This window comes from Esox lucius, chromosome 10, assembly GCF_011004845.1.
Source record: "Esox lucius isolate fEsoLuc1 chromosome 10, fEsoLuc1.pri, whole genome shotgun sequence".
NCBI lineage: Eukaryota > Metazoa > Chordata > Actinopteri > Esociformes > Esocidae > Esox > Esox lucius.
In genome coordinates, this window is record NC_047578.1 from 14,965,789 (window position 1) to 14,982,850 (window position 17,062).

At 41.2% G+C, this 17,062-nt stretch overlaps 1 protein-coding gene across 2 annotated transcripts in view; it reads right to left on the minus strand.

Moving 5' to 3' along the window:
• Positions 1–17,062, minus strand: part of zdhhc18b (zinc finger DHHC-type palmitoyltransferase 18b) — an 83,429-nt gene that overhangs the window by 46,523 nt on the left and 19,844 nt on the right. The window contains exon 9 of one of the 2 annotated variants that reach the window (XM_034294740.1): positions 5,701–6,027. The exons of the other annotated variant lie outside the window; for it this stretch is intronic. Within the exon in view, the coding sequence (XP_034150631.1) occupies positions 5,857–6,027 (171 nt within the window). The 3' untranslated portion in view covers positions 5,701–5,856. Of the gene's footprint in view, positions 1–5,700; positions 6,028–17,062 lie in introns of those variants that run through there. 2 annotated transcript variants of the gene reach the window in all.

The following is a 17,062-nucleotide window of genomic DNA, read 5'->3' on the forward strand; positions in this document are numbered from 1 at the left end:
ACATGATCCAAACGCTGATGCTCGTTGTAGAGATGTGCAGATTTTTCCCCCAGACCAAACAACCTCCTTGAGGTTCTAGGTGAAACAGCAGGGGGGAAGAAATACAGGAGCCTGTGGGACAACTTTATATGAAACACCTCTGTACCTTCTAAGGCTCCTTGTTAAACCCCCCTAGCCTCATAAACACAAAACCCTAAACCCCCAAACCTCTCCAACTTGGCTTCAAGCTTCCTGCTGAGTTCAGGGATAGGGGGATGGAGGGACGGGGGTTGGAAGCATAAAGTCTAGGGGGACGGGGGACTTGTGGGGTAAAAACGGCAGGGGGACTGAGGCTCAGGAAAGGGGGAGTAGAAGGGGTGGACGGATGTGGGAGGGTGGTGGTAAATGGGAGGAATATCCAGGGGGAAAGCCCTTGGATGGAGAGTTAGGCAGGAGGGGCAGTCATGGATCCAGCTGCATGTGTTCCATTTTATTCTCATCAGAGATTTACTGAGAAAGGGCTTCAACTGGAAGTGACTGAGGCTCAGGAGGAAGGAGGCTGGGCAGGGAAAGTGGTTGTTATTCGGTATTACAGCCTTATTAACTGAATCACCTGGAGCTCTGTTAGACTGTATTTTGTATCTCATGTAGTGGACTGCTTTTGACTAGGGTCAGTAGGGTCTGGTCAAAAAACAGGTTTGTAACATCAAAAGCAACAAGTGTGTATAAAGCCATTGAAGGGTGAATAAAGCCATTCACTTCCATGTGATCTGCTTGAAATGAACAGGATACATTTCAGGGTTTAAATCGTATCATTGCCAAATGAACAAGTTACATTGCAGGGTTTAAATCGTATCATTGCCAAATGAACAGGATACATTTCAGGGTTTAAATCGTATCAATGCCAAATGAACAGGATACATTTCAGGGTTTAAATCGTATCATTGCCAAATGAACAGGATACATTTCAGGGTTTAAATCGTATAATTGCCAAATGAACAGGATACATTTCAGGGTTTAAATCGCATCATTGCCAAATGAACAGGATACATTTCAGGGTTTAAATCGTATCATTGCCAAATGACCAAGTTACATTGCAGGGTTTAAATCGTATCAATGCCAAATGAACAGGATACATTTCAGGGTTTAAATCGTATCAATGCCAAATGTACTGGTAGTATTATAGACATTTCACTGAATAACTAATACTAATATCCCATTTACACACAGCCTAAATAAAGCCAGTTTGACCATGGTGTGAATTACATGCAGTCTTCCTTTTATGTATGGATGGTGATAGACTGCAATGGACCTAGTGATTTTTACTGAATTCAGTCAGCTTCAGCATTATGCCCAACTCAAATCGCTCTACGTACTGTGACTTCAGGGTCCTGGTGGAGGACACTCAATGCGGTGGACCAATTACACATTTTCACAGCCTAGTTTCTTGACCACCCTGGACAGGGACAGTCGAAAATCAACTGTAAATTTGTAACTGTATTGGCAGGCTGTTTAACAGCCGTAATTATTCTTCCATAAAGAATGGTTAACACTAAATTGTGTCGTAATACATGCTTTATTTAAACACAGAAGTATTTCATAGTTATTTAGCACATCAAGCTAGTGTATCCATATATTTTTAGTCTACCACAATGTCTGTATAAAACATCTTTCTATTTATAAACGGTGATGGTGGAAACAATGCCAAAACAGTTACGCAATTTCTATCTGAAAGGGATTTGATATCCAACTGCAATCTGAAAATGTGTCTTCTGTACATTAATTATTAAGCTAGCTAGCTACGTGACCATTGCTAACAGCAGTTGGGTGGGTTGGAACTGCATAGCTAGCCTTACAGATCAACAAACAAGGCTAACATTATTCTGGATGAATAAATCTAGGTTGCAGCCTTAACCAGATGGGATATAAAACAAACGCATAATTGGAAAATAGTTTGCTGCCTGGTCATGTTTGGATTACTTGAAAGCAAGCTCAACAGCAAAGTAATGTTACAGTTAAAAGTATAGAACAAAAGCAGCTTGATCACTCAACAGTTTTGATTTCTGGTAATGAAGAGTGGTACCACGTCTGCCTTGCCTCAAGATAAGTGAATACAATCTTTTTAATTAGAGACTTAAATACAAAACAAAAATAATCGTTTGCAGAGGATTTCACCGGCTTTAGTCAATATTTGGCACCTTTGGCAGCAAATATAGCCATGAGTCTATTTGGATAAGTATCAACCAGCTTTGCACATCATGACACAGCAATTGTTGCCTATTCATCAAAATTGCTCATTTCATAAACTTTCAACTCTTCCATATTCTCATTTGGATTGAGGTTGACTGGGCCACTCCAGGACATTTACATTTTGTTTTTAAGGCACTCCAGTGTGGCTTTGGTTGTAAGTTTGGGTTCACTGATTTTCTTCCAGGATTTCTCTGTACTTTGTTGCCTCCATTTTGTCCTCTATTTTCAAAAGTTTTCCAGGCCCTGACCCAAAGAAGCATTCCCATAACATGATGCTGCCAACACCATGCTTCATGGTACGGATTGTGTTCTCAAGATGATGTGCAGTGCTATAGGCTTGTGCAAAACATACAGCTTTGCGTGGAAGCCAGAAAGCTCTATTTTGGTTTTAGACCATAGAATGTTTGTCCACTTGGTCTCGCTCACATGCCTCTGGCAAACTCTAGCCAAGAGGTGTGTTGTTTTTTTTTGCCATTCTCCCATATAGGCCACTTTTGTGAAGTGCTGGGCTATTGTTGCCTTTTGGCCCAGTGTCTACAAGCTGTGGAAGACTGTATCTTCTTTAGAGAAGATACAGTCTGAATATAAGTCTGATTAGTGCCCTTCTCGCCAGCAAACACTATTTTTGAGAATGGCCTGTTCTAGACAGACTGACTGTTGTGCCATATTTTCTCCATGTTTTAACAATGGACTTAACTGTGCTCCAGGGGACATTCAATGCCATTATTTTAGAAATATATAATATTTTTTATTTTTCACTTAGACTTTTTTGCGTTGATCAGCGGCAATTAACCATTCTGTTTCCACTTGCCATTATGCTACAAAAAATATAGAAAAGGTCAAAGGGTTCAAAACTTTTTAGAGCCATTGTATATGCACTCACCTAAAGGATTATTAGGAACACCTGTTCAATTTCTCATTAATGCAATTATCTAATCAACCAATCACATGGCAGTTGCTTCAATGCATTTAGGGGTGTGGTCCTGGTCAAGACAATCTCCTGAACTCCAAATTGAATGTCAGAATGGGAAAGAAAGGTGATTTAAGCAATTTTGAGCGTGGCATGGTTGTTGGTGCCAGACGGCCGGTCTGAGTATTTCACAATCTGCTCAGTTACTGGGATTTTCACGCACAACCATTTCTAGGGTTTACAAAGAATGGTGTGAAAAGGGAAAAACATCCAGTATGCGGCAGTCCTGTGGGCGAAAATGCCTTGTTGATGCTAGAGGTCAGAGGAGAATGGGACGACTGATTCAAGCTGATAGAAGAGCAACTTTGACTGAAATAACCACTCGTTACAACCGAGGTATGCAACAAAGTATTTGTGAAGCCACAACACGCACAACCTTGAGGCGGATGGGCTACAACAGCAGAATAATTTTTTTTGTGTGTCAGCATGGTAAAACATAATTTTTAGCTCATACTCTAAATACCTCACCAGCGAAATACTGTAGCAAATGTGAAAGGTGGGAACTTTTTTCATGTTGGCAGTGTTGCCAGGCGGGTAGGTTTCCCCCACATTCGGATTATTCTTAATGGGCTTGTCGGGTCGATCTACAGAATATATAGAAAAATGTGCGTTTGAGTAGTTTTTGTGGAGTATGCAGATTTCACAGTTTACTGTCAAAGGCCTGGCAACCATGCGTACAGGACCAGACGGGGCCTGAAGTCGTGGAGATGAGTAACGTCGTGAAAACATGTGGATCCTAGTTTTCTTTTACACCCAATCATGTCAAAAAATGTCCATGAAACCTTAATAACGCCTAAACTACATCCAACCCACATAACATTTGTTAACGTTTCAGATGACTTTTTTCAAAAGAGTTTGTGAGACAGACAAGGATGATTCGTAAAAGACGATTTGATTAGGGAATGTCCCCAACGACATTATATATGCAATATACGGTGTAAAAATAAGCATCTTTAAGTCACTAACAATATAAATTCATGAACGTGAAAATGTTGGACCAGTGCAAGCAGCACAGCCAAGTACAGCTGACCCCACATAAATGATGTGGGGTCAAGGCAAGGATGGAGAAAAAAACAATGCAACATGGCTGTAATATATACAGCTCTGATGTGTTTTTAATGCAAGTCAAATGAACAAGAACATTAGTATAACAGCAAAAATAGACAACAATAATACCGACTGTGATTAATTATAAAGCTTGATAAGTGATTTCATATTTTTATGTGATTCGTAGATCTTCGAATAAACATAGATTTGATGCTCATTGGCTAAATGTTTTTGGGTGTCTCAGACATAATGAAGAGGGAATGATATGCTCTGAATGCTAGAAAGCATTGTGGAGCCAATGTGTTTGGGGGCTTATTTAACAGCCAAGTCGAAACTATAGAAAAAAAAACATTAGGGTACAAATCTGCATATGAAAAAAAAGATTAAATATGTAACGTATTAATATGTAAAGAATAGATTTTTTTATATATTTTAATTGCTTTTAGGGAAGGCATTGTGGCGTACTTTAACTGCTCAAGTGGACATGGACAACAGGGCAGATTTAACACTACAATAGTTTTCTTTTTGCAAGTGTGTAGCCAGATATTATATAAAGTAAATCTCAGAGTGTATACAGATACTGCATTAAGTACATCACAGAGTGTATCCAGATATTATATAAAGTAAATCAGCGTGTATCCAGATATTATATAAAGTATATCACAGCATGTATCCAGATATTATATAAAGTAAATCACAGAGTGGATCCAGATATTATATAAAGTAAATCACATAGTGTATCCAGAAAATATATAAAGTTAATCACAGAGTGCATCCAGATATCATATAAAGTAAATCACAGAGTGTATCCAGATATTATATAAAGTAAATCAGCGTGTATCCAGATATTATATAAAGTTAATCACAGAGTGTATCCAGATATTATATAAAGTAAATCACAGTGTATCCAGATATTATATAAAGTATATCACAAAGTGTATCCAGATATTATATAAAGTTAATCACAGTGTATCCAGATATTATATAAAGTTAATCACAGTGTATCCAGATATTATATAAAGTATATCACAGAGTGTATCCAGATATTATATAAAGTAAATCACAGAGTGTATCCAGATATTATAAATATCTGGATAAAATATATCATGGGGGGGGCATCCAGTGGAGCATGGGGTAGCGGGGGTAGGGGTACCAACTTTGACTAATTTTGTGCCAGGAAAAACCCTGGTCTCTTCAAACGGTAGGTTAGGTAGTTCCAAATCTTTTCGGTTAATTTAAATACCTCCCTAGCCTTCTTAATACCAGACTGTGACCTGTATGCTTTCACTCCCAACCAGCAGAAAATATGTTTTTGATATTTTAAGAGAGAGAGACTTTGGCCTGAAATTGGAGTTTGTCAGTCAAGGAAACTCATAGGATTTTCCAATACCTGAGCCACTGTTTGTTGGATTGATCCTGGTCCACTGAGGCTGCTCATCCCAGTTCTGTCATCCCAGTTCTGTCATCCCAGGTGTCCGCTCCAGTACTTTACAAATACACTATTCTATCCTTGTTTCCTTATAGCTTGGATGTTGTAATTGAACTGGAGTAAACATTTTCATTCGTCAAAGCAATTCATCTTAGATACATTTAAATGGCTAGATACTGATTCACACATATGTGAAGTGTTGGTCCTCACTTTGCCTGGATCTCCAGGGCCTCCTGGTTGAGTTCTGGTGTGGCGTGATGTGGAACAGCCTAGCCCGCCCTGTCCTGTCTGGTTTTGAGCCTGCACGAGTCTCTGGAACACATCTTCTGTGCTCTTTCGAAGAAATACTTTTCTGTCCAAGAAACACATGAAACCACAGTCTAATAGCTCACACATGATACTCATTAAACACCAAGCATTAAGACCCTGATTCTATCAGCCCACCCCCATGTTGCTTCAATCCACTCTCCCACCTTCACTTTGTCTCCACATCTGGCCAATGTGGCCCTTGGTTTTATCAAACCAAGATATACTAACAGTGTGAAATCCATATCTCTGTATTTATTAAAGTTACAGCAGGCTCAAAGGAAGACCACCCCAGGATTGAATTAAGCTTTCCAACAGCGACTCTGTGTCATTGGGTTGAGTGGTTATCCTTCCACATATGGACTTTCGCTTGAGTCGTTATAGACAAAGTAAGGAAGGAAGAGACTATGTAGAACTTGGTGTCCTCAGTTGGCTACATCTCTGCCCTGTATCAGTTGGTAGGCCAATTGCCTGGTGGTTTGACCCAGCTACTGAAAATGTCCTAGCACAAATACCGCTAAACTCTGGCACAAGTACCGCTAAACTCTGGCACAAACACCGCTGGTCAGGAGACCAACCCCAATGCTCACACAGTGCGAATACCAACAATACCACAGTCCTACAGTTGTGACACTAAACAACTTACCTTCCTGAGGATGCAGCCTAGGATCTTATTCTTAAGCACAACATGTTCGTAATATACTATGGATATGAAACATTTGTACAAATGGTAAAAAAAAAAAAAAAAAGATAATTATAGAAAATAGACGATGTACGACACAATGAAGTAATGTATTAGGCAAGTATTCTAAAATGTATTTTAGTTTAATATTGACCAGAGGTCAAATAATGGTTGAGGGGCTTCAGCCAATTCAAATATTCTATGTTGTCTCAAATGTGCCTCTACATGACTGTAAAACAGATGATACCTTGATGTGAGGGAGATACACAAAATGTAAGAAGATATACTTGAGTATTTGACTTTTGACAGTTGGCTGGCAAAGCCCCAGACTTACATCACCACAGTGGCAAATTCCAGCAGCTCCAGTCCCAGACTCAGTCCACCATTAGTTGGGTAACACAGACCCCGGAGAGGGAACAGTCTTCCCCCTGTCCTCTTAACTGCTACGCTAACCCTGCAGGGCTCTGCAGCCATTCCTCTCTCACTGTTTAATCTTCCTTTCAATTCATCACTGGGAGCCTGACACCTGACCCAATCCTCACCTTAACACACGCACAATGACACTTAAACAGGCATTCGTACATGCAGAGGACCACACACACACACACACACACTTCATCAGAAGAATGGGGAAGGAAAGAAAGAGACAAATCTTCAGTAGTTTAAAGCTGTTGCAGTCTGGACACAGGGTCAATTTATGACACCTCACAGCTGGTCTCTGCATTGTTCTCTTCTTCACCACCCACCTTTTAAGAGGGTATTGGTTAGCCAGAAAAATACTCTCCCTGGACCCAGCCAGCCTGTGTCTGTCCGTTCCATAACCAAGGGGTTTTGGACAATGGGTGGCTGGGTTAGCAGCATTCGGGGCCAGAGAGATTCCCTGTCACTCATTCCTTGGGCTTTTAGACAGACGGTATAGTCAAGGCTCCCAAACTTTCTGCTTGAGATTAAGCTTCTCGTTGGGCAAAAATCACATTAGCAGTGATATTTGGCATTTCTTAATTTGAGGTGAACTCCTAAGATCATATTGAACTGGAACTCCATCCATCCATGCGCGCACACACACACACGTTCCCAGGAAAATGTTATATTTTTCCCTTCATTTGGTTCAAGTAAGAGCACAGTCAGATTCTAACCAGAATGTGCATCGACTCACAGTCCTGAGACTTTCCCCGATCACACCCCTAATTAAGAAGGAACTTTCCGAGCTCATAAACGCCGGAGTGTGACCATCAAACGTGGCTGCTTGGAAACTGAGACGGAAAGATCCAGAAATCACAATTTCTAAATGTGAACCTATTGCCTCTACATGTACAGTGCACTCCTTTTGACCAGAGCCTTGTCAAAAGCAGCAACCTACCTAGGGAATAGTGTGCCATTTGGGACCGAGCATGAAGCCAGAGTTACTAATTACAGTTTGAAAGGCAGGGTGGGGAAACGCAGGGAAAATGGACGAAAAGCGGAAAATGAAATCGAACTGCTGAGGAGCAGCATCTCTGTCTGGGAATGTTCGTCTTGACCACTGGCCGCGGCTGGGTGGTGACACACGGGAGCTAAAACTTATATATTACATAACTCACGACAAAGAGATAACTGACCGCCAAAGAGCTATACAGCAATCTTCACATCGGAAACCCTGAGTTTTTTTTTTGACACAGTACAGAGGCAATTAACAAGATGATGCATGTGGAGATGGGAGGACCGAGGCTAATGTGCTGCATACAAAGACTCAAAGACGCATTAGTCGATCAACAGGTAGCAGGTTGTGTTTTCCTCCTGTGTCATTGGGGGGGGGGGGGGGGGGTGATCAGATCAGTGTAAGCAGCAGACTGCTTGCCCTAAGAGGCCAATCACTGGGATGTACTTTCCCAACCCCTTGGCAACCAGGATGTGACCCGGGAGAACAATGGCTCTGACATATTGTAAGTGGGCGCTAATGATACGCAAGCTGGTTCAGGCTTCTCTCCATCTCTTTCTCCACACTTTTAGAATCCCGCAGAACCCCCTGTAGTTCCTCAGTGAACATTAAATGACCGTTGCTTGGACCCGTGCCAGTGCGGCTGTGTGTGTGAGGTAAGGTGGTATTTTGTCAGCGGGACATGATGGGGTTTTTGGTATGACTGAAATGCCCTGAAGCGCATAGAGGACGAACGGCGTTGGCTCTGTCTTAGTGACGTTAGCATGAGGTAGCGGTCCCACATCCAATCAGAGGAAAGGTTGTGTGATGCTATCTGGGTGTCAGAATAAGGAGAAGATAATTGAGGAATCTTGACCCGGGATTGTTCCATCAGTGCAGCAGCGAGTAGAAACCAAAAAGTGTCTACTCACTTCCTCCCTCTGAACGCTTCAACAGTCTCACACACACTCAAAAATAGATGTACCGGTGTGTACTTACAAGGGTACAAATGCTCGTCGCTGGGGGGGGGTACATTTTTGAGAGACATTTGTGTACCCTTCAGTGTACTTTCTTTTGTTTTAATTCACTTTGTACCATTTCTGTTAATCAAAAGGTGCTCTTCTGTCCCCATAAAGACCAATATTGTACCTTTGGGGGAACATTCTTCAAAAGTGTACCTATAAGTATAGAACTGTCCTTGTTTCGTACCTCCATTTTTGAGTGTGCAGTGAAGCCTCATCTGGAACTCAGTTACAATTTAACTTTTGGATACAGACACTGGTCTTCACACGCTCACCTCACTCTTTCTGTTGATCGTCCACCCTTGACGGACAGATGGATCAAACCACAGGTGGAATATTCTGGAATGTCTTTTCAGTCTCACTTTAGAACACGCAAGCAGCTCTTAATACACTCACGGTCTGAATCGACCCTCTTCTTTTTCCTAACTCATTAATAACTGTCATACCTCTGACAATCAAACAAGAAAAAAATTACGTTATAGCACAACTTTCAACCAAATCAGCATTCAGGGCACAAACCATTTGGTTTTATGGTTGTTGCTGTACAGTCTGGAATGTTTCTGTATATATATGCTTTGTTAACGGTACACAGAATATACTTTCAATATAATGAAATGGAAAAAAGGAACAATGTGTAGAAAATGTGGAATATATTCTGGTGTAATTTCAAGATATGCGAGGAATGTGCAATATTAGAATGATTAGTGTGTGTTGGTGTGTGTTCGCTTCACATCTCTTCCTATTAATGCAGTTTGTGACAGTAAGAAGTCATTCATGCATCGTCTCCACTTTCCTCTGCAAATGAGTTACACTTCAGATGCCACGGTTTACTAAACCACAATATTTCACTTAGTTTAGAGATCTCAATTAACCTCCGATAAGGAAATATATACATAGATACATAATATAAATGCATTTCAAAATAAATGTTAATAAAAGTCCCTTTTCATCTACTCTCCTGCCTGGGGCAATAATGTAAAATGTTTTTGAAGGTGGTTGGATTAACCCTGGCCCCATTTCCTTTGGGCAGATAGACAGGAAAGAATAGAGCCCATATGGCTGCCATAAGCCCTATCTGTTTGGGAGTGCTGTCCAGGGACAGCTGGGTGTAGAGAGAGATGGTCGTTAGCTGGGTGTGGAGCTTCATGCTGTGTTTCATAACCCTTTTTCCTTCCTTACCTCCAAACCCCCCCCCCCCACCCCCCGCCTATCTCTCTGCATCCCTCCCACTCATATTTTGCTCCCATCTGGAAAATGACATTACATTAGAATTTCTGTTTCCACATGTTTTATTGAAATTAACAGTCCTACATGTGAAAAAAATATCAGATGTCTTCAAATACTCACAACCAAAAACAAAACAATTTCTAGGGAACAGGAAAGGAACACTCCCCACATCCAAGCTTAGTCAAGCACACAAAGTAGGTTTTGACTTTTTTCTTTTGGTCTGGTTCCAGTTCAAGCCCATATTTAAACATCTCTACTTGCTTAAAGTTACGCGAAAGACTGTTTTGACGGATAGCTGATAGCTGGCCACGTGCAGAAGATTCAGCCTCCACTACACAGTACTTATCACTTAAAGCTCAAACGCTCCAGCAAGGTACTTCTGTAACTGTCAAATCCCAGAGAAATGATCATGCAGAACAACCATAACATAACAATCCCAGAGAAATGATCATGCAGAACAACCATAACATAACAATCCCACTGACGTAATCCGTTATCTCACAGAGACCACCTGGAGACAGGGGTCATAGCGCCTCTTGTCTTCGATCTCTCTATAGCAGAGCTGCCCAACCCAGTTCCTGGAGATCTTTTGTCCTGTAGGTTTACTCTCCAACTCTAATTTAGCACACCTGAATCTAACAATTACCTGGATAAAAAACAAAATCAGTTAAGTCATAAATCGGGTTTGAAGAGAAAACGTACAGGACAGTATGGGAACAGGGTCAGGCAACAGTGCTCTAAATCATACATATTCATACTGTATTTCAGAGTTGTGAAATCAAAATGGAAAATGAACTTCATTCAGGAAACCGACGTGGTTGGCCTTTGCGTACTTCACTGAGTTAGAACGGACCTACATACACACGAGAGCTCACACATGTACATAAAGAGGGACTGCCCGTGAGAAACACACACAGAGAAGCCAAGGTAAAAACAGACCCTTTATCACGTCCATGGTAAAACAGAGGACAGTCAATATGATTTCATATTTCTCTTACTGTAGCTTGTGACCCACCTTTCATAGCAGACCAGATGTTGGCAGCCTCTCTTCACAGACAAACATGAAATCACACAGCCTACCCCAGGCCACTGCACAGTGCCCACAGACAACATTCAAGTCAGAGCCCTCCCTGGCACCTCACCACACAACTAACAGATGACATATATTATATATATATATATATTAAATATATATACACACACAGACACACTATACATACACACACATACACACACACGGTTTTCCTGAATAAATAAGTATACACTTTCAGTATTTAGCATTATGTGAATGCGGAGGGAAATGTTGATAGTTGTTATTGTTGGAGCAGAAACAAGACCCAGCCGGCATGACACGGTATTGAAATTGAATTACATGCTATTGCTTTCACTGCATGGCTGTCTTAGCTGTCGGGAGTGTTACAAGTACGCCCAGCTAGTAGGCTGATGTTGCCTCTCTGCTATTGGCTGCCTGAAGCCACCCTGGGCCCTCAACATCCATGTTGCTCTTCTCCAAATCTCCACACTTACTCCATGCATTTTGAATTCAGAAACTGAACTGAGCAAATGCCCTATCTTGTTTTGAACTTATGGAAGGGGTCGTCTGATTTCGAAGCAAGCTAACCGAGAAGAATGACTCCCCATTTTAACAGCCCATTGCGCGGGTTATGACTGAATCTAAAGAAGGGCGAAGGAAACTAGGCGTTTTTGCCAGAGCAGGACCAGAACTCAGGACTAGAGCTCATTGTTGTAATTGCAGATACTCTTAAATGTTTTAAACTCTTCGTGTACTAAACTAATTACGCGCCACTCCACTGCATTCAGAATACTCCCCATTACTCATTAATTTACCATGTCATGAAAAAGCATTAACTCTCTTGCATAAGAGCTAGATGTGATGGTTAAACAAGTTAATATGTGCAAGGCTACAACGCCAGTGGAACACCAGGGAACACACTTCATGTACCATCAACCTCCTGTCATGACCCTGTCATTAAAACACAATTGCGTTGGGCTTTGGAGCCTCCTAGCTGCTTTGCTTTTCTGATGTAATATGTAGACGGCTCAGGATAGACTGATTGTAATGGTTGTGTTTGTTTACTCAATCAAACATCCGAAATCCAGCTCCATTTGTAGCCTCTTCTCTCAGTATTTGTAGTCACTAAAATCAAAACATGATAAATACTTGACTCAGTAAGGTCACTCCCATAAAATGATTTGGTCAATATTGCCAACTTGGAATGGTTGTTGTGCCTGGCAGATGCGTTGTGGGTAATTGCCCGGGGACGAGGTGCTCAGAAGGACTGGGCATAATCCAAGAACCTGTCCATGTAATCAACGATCCAACTCCCAGTGACTGACTTGGCAACCATACAGGAAGTGCTATTTGAGTAACAGGAAAAAGGGAAAGTGGAATCAGTGTTAAGCTCTTGATCTGCAGCGAAGGAAAGTGTAGACAGGACAAGCAGGTTACACAGGGGACTAAGTGGATCACATATACTTTCTTCTCTGGTGGATTAACCATTCAAGCAGAGCCAGTCAACCTGCCGCCTCACCGCAGGGGAACTAGACCAAGTACCGTCATGGCAAAAAGTACTGGCACTCTTGCCCCCATTTAAAATAAGGCACCATTTCTACTAGAAACTGATGAAATTCAAAAAAATAAATGTGGTTATCCACGTACAGTATGTGCTGTATTTCTATGGTTTGCAGCTGAACAAAAAACAAAAATGTGTGTGTTCCACAATTAATGCTAAAATGACTCAAAGCACATAGCACCTTCTGGAGGAAATGAAAATGATTTGATTTCAAGCAAGTGATTCTTCTTCACTCTTGAAACTGAACTCACCTGTGAATTCACTATTTCAACCAGGCTGGTGAGTACAAGCAGAGAACCACTGAGTACACCAGTTATCAGAAATGCCCTTAAAACCAGGCTGGACAGTTTGAGGACTACCGTACAGTGACTACAATGAGCGTCGGGAAAGCCTGTTACAAGAAACACCAAAGGCTACAATAAGACTAACTTCAGTCTGTACTCTACCATTGTTGTAGTTTGGAATATTCATGTAGCTCCAAGCTGTCAGTACTCTGGACAATCCTGCTGAGATAAAGGACATAGAAATACATATTTCTGTGTTTGACATTTCATTTTATTTCCCCGCAAAATCCCCGAATTGTCATTCTCCTGTTCTGTGTCATGTGGAATTCTGCAATGAGCAAGGAAGGAAATAAGAGCAGATCTTTTCACCTGCTCCTGCAGCGTGACTCAGAGAAAGGAAATTGTCACGAATGAAGCTCATCGGTAATGGGCAACAGCAGAAAGTGAACTCAGTGACAAGACAAATAATGTGCGACAGATACCAGATCCGTGGAAAATAGGTGCCAGAACAAAATGAAACAAATCTGACGGGTGCCGGATTCTGATCCGGCTCAAATTAAGCACTGGCCTTCCAGCCAGGACAGTGTCAAACACTTCAAAAAAACAACCAGAAATGATTCAAGACAAGAGTCTGGACTGTTCAGGGGTGGCCAAAAAGTGCAAGGGTGCCAATCATTTTGGTCACGAGCATAGATATTAAAACAGTGACAGATCTCCCCTACTCCACTCAGTCCCTCTCAACTGGCGGAATGGGAGAAAAGAAAATACACACTCCTGTCTCCTTGTGTCCCCTTACTGAGTTGTTAATAAACATTGTGTACAATTAAATGACATTTCACATGACATTTCATCCAGAGCGCCTCACAATTTGTGCACTCATCTTAAGATAGTTAGGTGGGACGACCACACAACCAAGTAAGGATGAAGACTACCTTAGTGAATGAAATTGCTCTCAGCCAAATCACGGCTAGGCTGAAGAGGGCGGGAAAAAACAACCATACAAACACACTGCCATTATTTTCACTCTCCGTATATGTGCATATCTACATATTCATTTTCCACGTGTGTAAGGACCTATAACTTCCTGTCCCTGTGTCTATGTTCACTCGTGCCTCATGCATGGCTACACATAAATACACACACAGTGGTCTAACACACACTCACTTGTCAATGTATAACAGAGTGCTGCAAAAGCCAGAGGAGAAAGTGGAGGTCAAATAGGCAGCTTACAATGAACCACAGAGTTTGCTCACAGAAAGGCCTACAGAAAAGATTCCACGTCAGAGACCATGTGTAATTAACTGTTTTAGCTAGGTAGCAATAAAACCTATTTGTTCCTTTTCTTGACATTCTTTTTGGGCACAGGGAGACTGCCTCCATCACAAGGGCTTGAGGCCTCGACGTCGGGTTGCCAGGTTGGTTCAGTCTTTGTCTTTCAGCGGGACCAGCGGTCTGTGGTTCAGATTGTTTGCGGAAAACATGTAAAACGTGAGGGAGAGAGAGGGGAAGAGAGTGGCTAAACAAAAACATGAACACGTCCTGGATGGGAGAAAATGAGGAGAGGAGAATTAAAGAAAAAGATTGGGAGAGAAGAAAAAAGGCGAGGGAGAGTAAGGCCTCTCATGAGAGATGCTGGATAACAGGGAACAGTTCATGTCAACAGGTATGGACGTTTCAGAAATGAAGGACACCCGCTTTTTACATCCACATCATTCAAAGAGCATGGACAAACAAAGACGCAACAAAGAGGAACTCCTAGTTCCACACTCGACTTCATGTGTACACATGGCCAGTAAATGTTTATAGACAACATGCATATGCAGGGTGAAAGTTTTTCTGACCGGCACTTTTCACAGGAATTGGTATGTAGTCTGTTGCTCTCTACAGCCTCTACAGTCCCTTAGAGCCAAATAAGGTAATTCATATTTCTGTCCATTGAAAAAGCATTGCCGTCTAAATAAACATTTTGGGCTGTAATGAAGCAAGTGGCTTACTACAGTAAATATTTCCAAACAGATTTCATTTTTATTTTCTCCACCTGGTGCTGCTGAAATATGTACTGTACAAAATATCTTTTTTTCTTCTGCAGACAAAATATTTCATAGCTGACATTATCCTCATCTCTCTGAACTGGAGTACATCTAGTATATACCTTTATTTAGAAAGTCTGAGAATGCATTGAACTTAATGGCTGCAAGAATTATTATTCAGCGCCTCATTTCTGCTATGTGAACCAAACAATTTAGAACCCAAAAACAGACTTAATCTTGTTATTAAATGAAATGAAACATGATATTTAGACTGAACTACACACCACAAGTAGAATGCACATTATAATGACCTGATATGCCAACAGAGCATTTTTATACCACACACAACCTTCATTGTAACCTTTATTAAGAGACATTCTTGAGATGTAAATTTACTTTAGATAGGGCCCATTTTGAAGCATGAGCTAAACAAAGCCGGCCTGGTTGTAATGTGACTAATAAATCATTTAAAATGAAATCCGGAGAAAAAGGAGCGCATACAGCCTACAACGTGGGGAGGTAACATAAAACCTGTACAACAACAGGGATTTAGTGGTTTATATTTCATGTCTGCCCAAATCAGTTCAAAAGCATCACTGAATAAACCAATTCCAGTATATGGGCATTAGTTTAAAAAAAGCTAGTTGCACCAGGTCATATTCGGTTGCCAATTCATTAACATGGCAAACCCTGTGAGGCAGACAGCTACATTATCAAGATTTGTTCCATTCATGTTTCATGGAAAGGGTTCAGGGTACCACACTGGTGCGATAACCACACCTAAGAACGGCCTTGTGTACAGACTGGCCACACAGTGCATAGAACAAGACAGCACAAAAGAGACGTTCAATCACCATGATCTCTACTGGTCATCCAACGAAAAGGAATGAGAGCCTTATCGGTGTTATCTGTAGAGTGTGTGTGTGTGTGTGTGTGTGTGTGTGTGTGTTTTTAGGAGTGGATAATTAGCATTTTGTCTATTTTTACTGATCAGGATCCCAATCGGATACTTACCGGCAGGCTTGAAATAGGAGCAGTATTTTGTTGATGTAGCATGAACAATCATGGATCATTGTCAGTGGAATGGGAATCACTATGATTTTCTGCAATCATTCTCTCCAAAACAATTTCACATGGCCACATTATGGCTGAAATAGGATACCGGCCCTCATTATTATAAACACTGTAACCTGTTATTAGGGTTGGCCAGCAAAAACCTCTCCTCAGAAGTTGTCTCTTAATACATTTCCGGATTGAAAAACATATGCCTGCAATAAAAAAATAAAAAAATCTGATAAAATCACTGATTCTATCAGAAAAAGGATCCCATGCCAGAAAGAGCATTAGTAAAGATTACATGTGACCAGTGGCGTTTTTATATGTAAGAAATTGGTGGGGCACAAACCATTTAAAAATATAGGATACATACCAGTAAAGCTACAAAACTCCCTCTTGCTACTGATGTGTTTATTTAACACATCAACAAACAGCGTGGCTTCACAAAACATTTTTAACGACAGAGCTTCTTGCTTCTACCAGGTGTACACATACTGGAGAGAGAGAGAGAGAGAGAGACCTTCTTGTGTAATTGCTCTCCTTCTCTCTCACACACATGTAAAATTATCACTGTCACATTTACAAACCTAAATTAGGAATGCAACCAAGCTCAGAACCAATGTGCCTACAGGGCCATACGCGAACAGCAATGAGCTCAACACCACTGAAGGCCACAACGAAGCGGAAAGACAACTTTTTAGGGATACAGATCCATTCTATGACAACGACCTTAATAGATAGGCATGGACACACTGACACTCGTCACCATCTATATCAATCGATCCAGCAC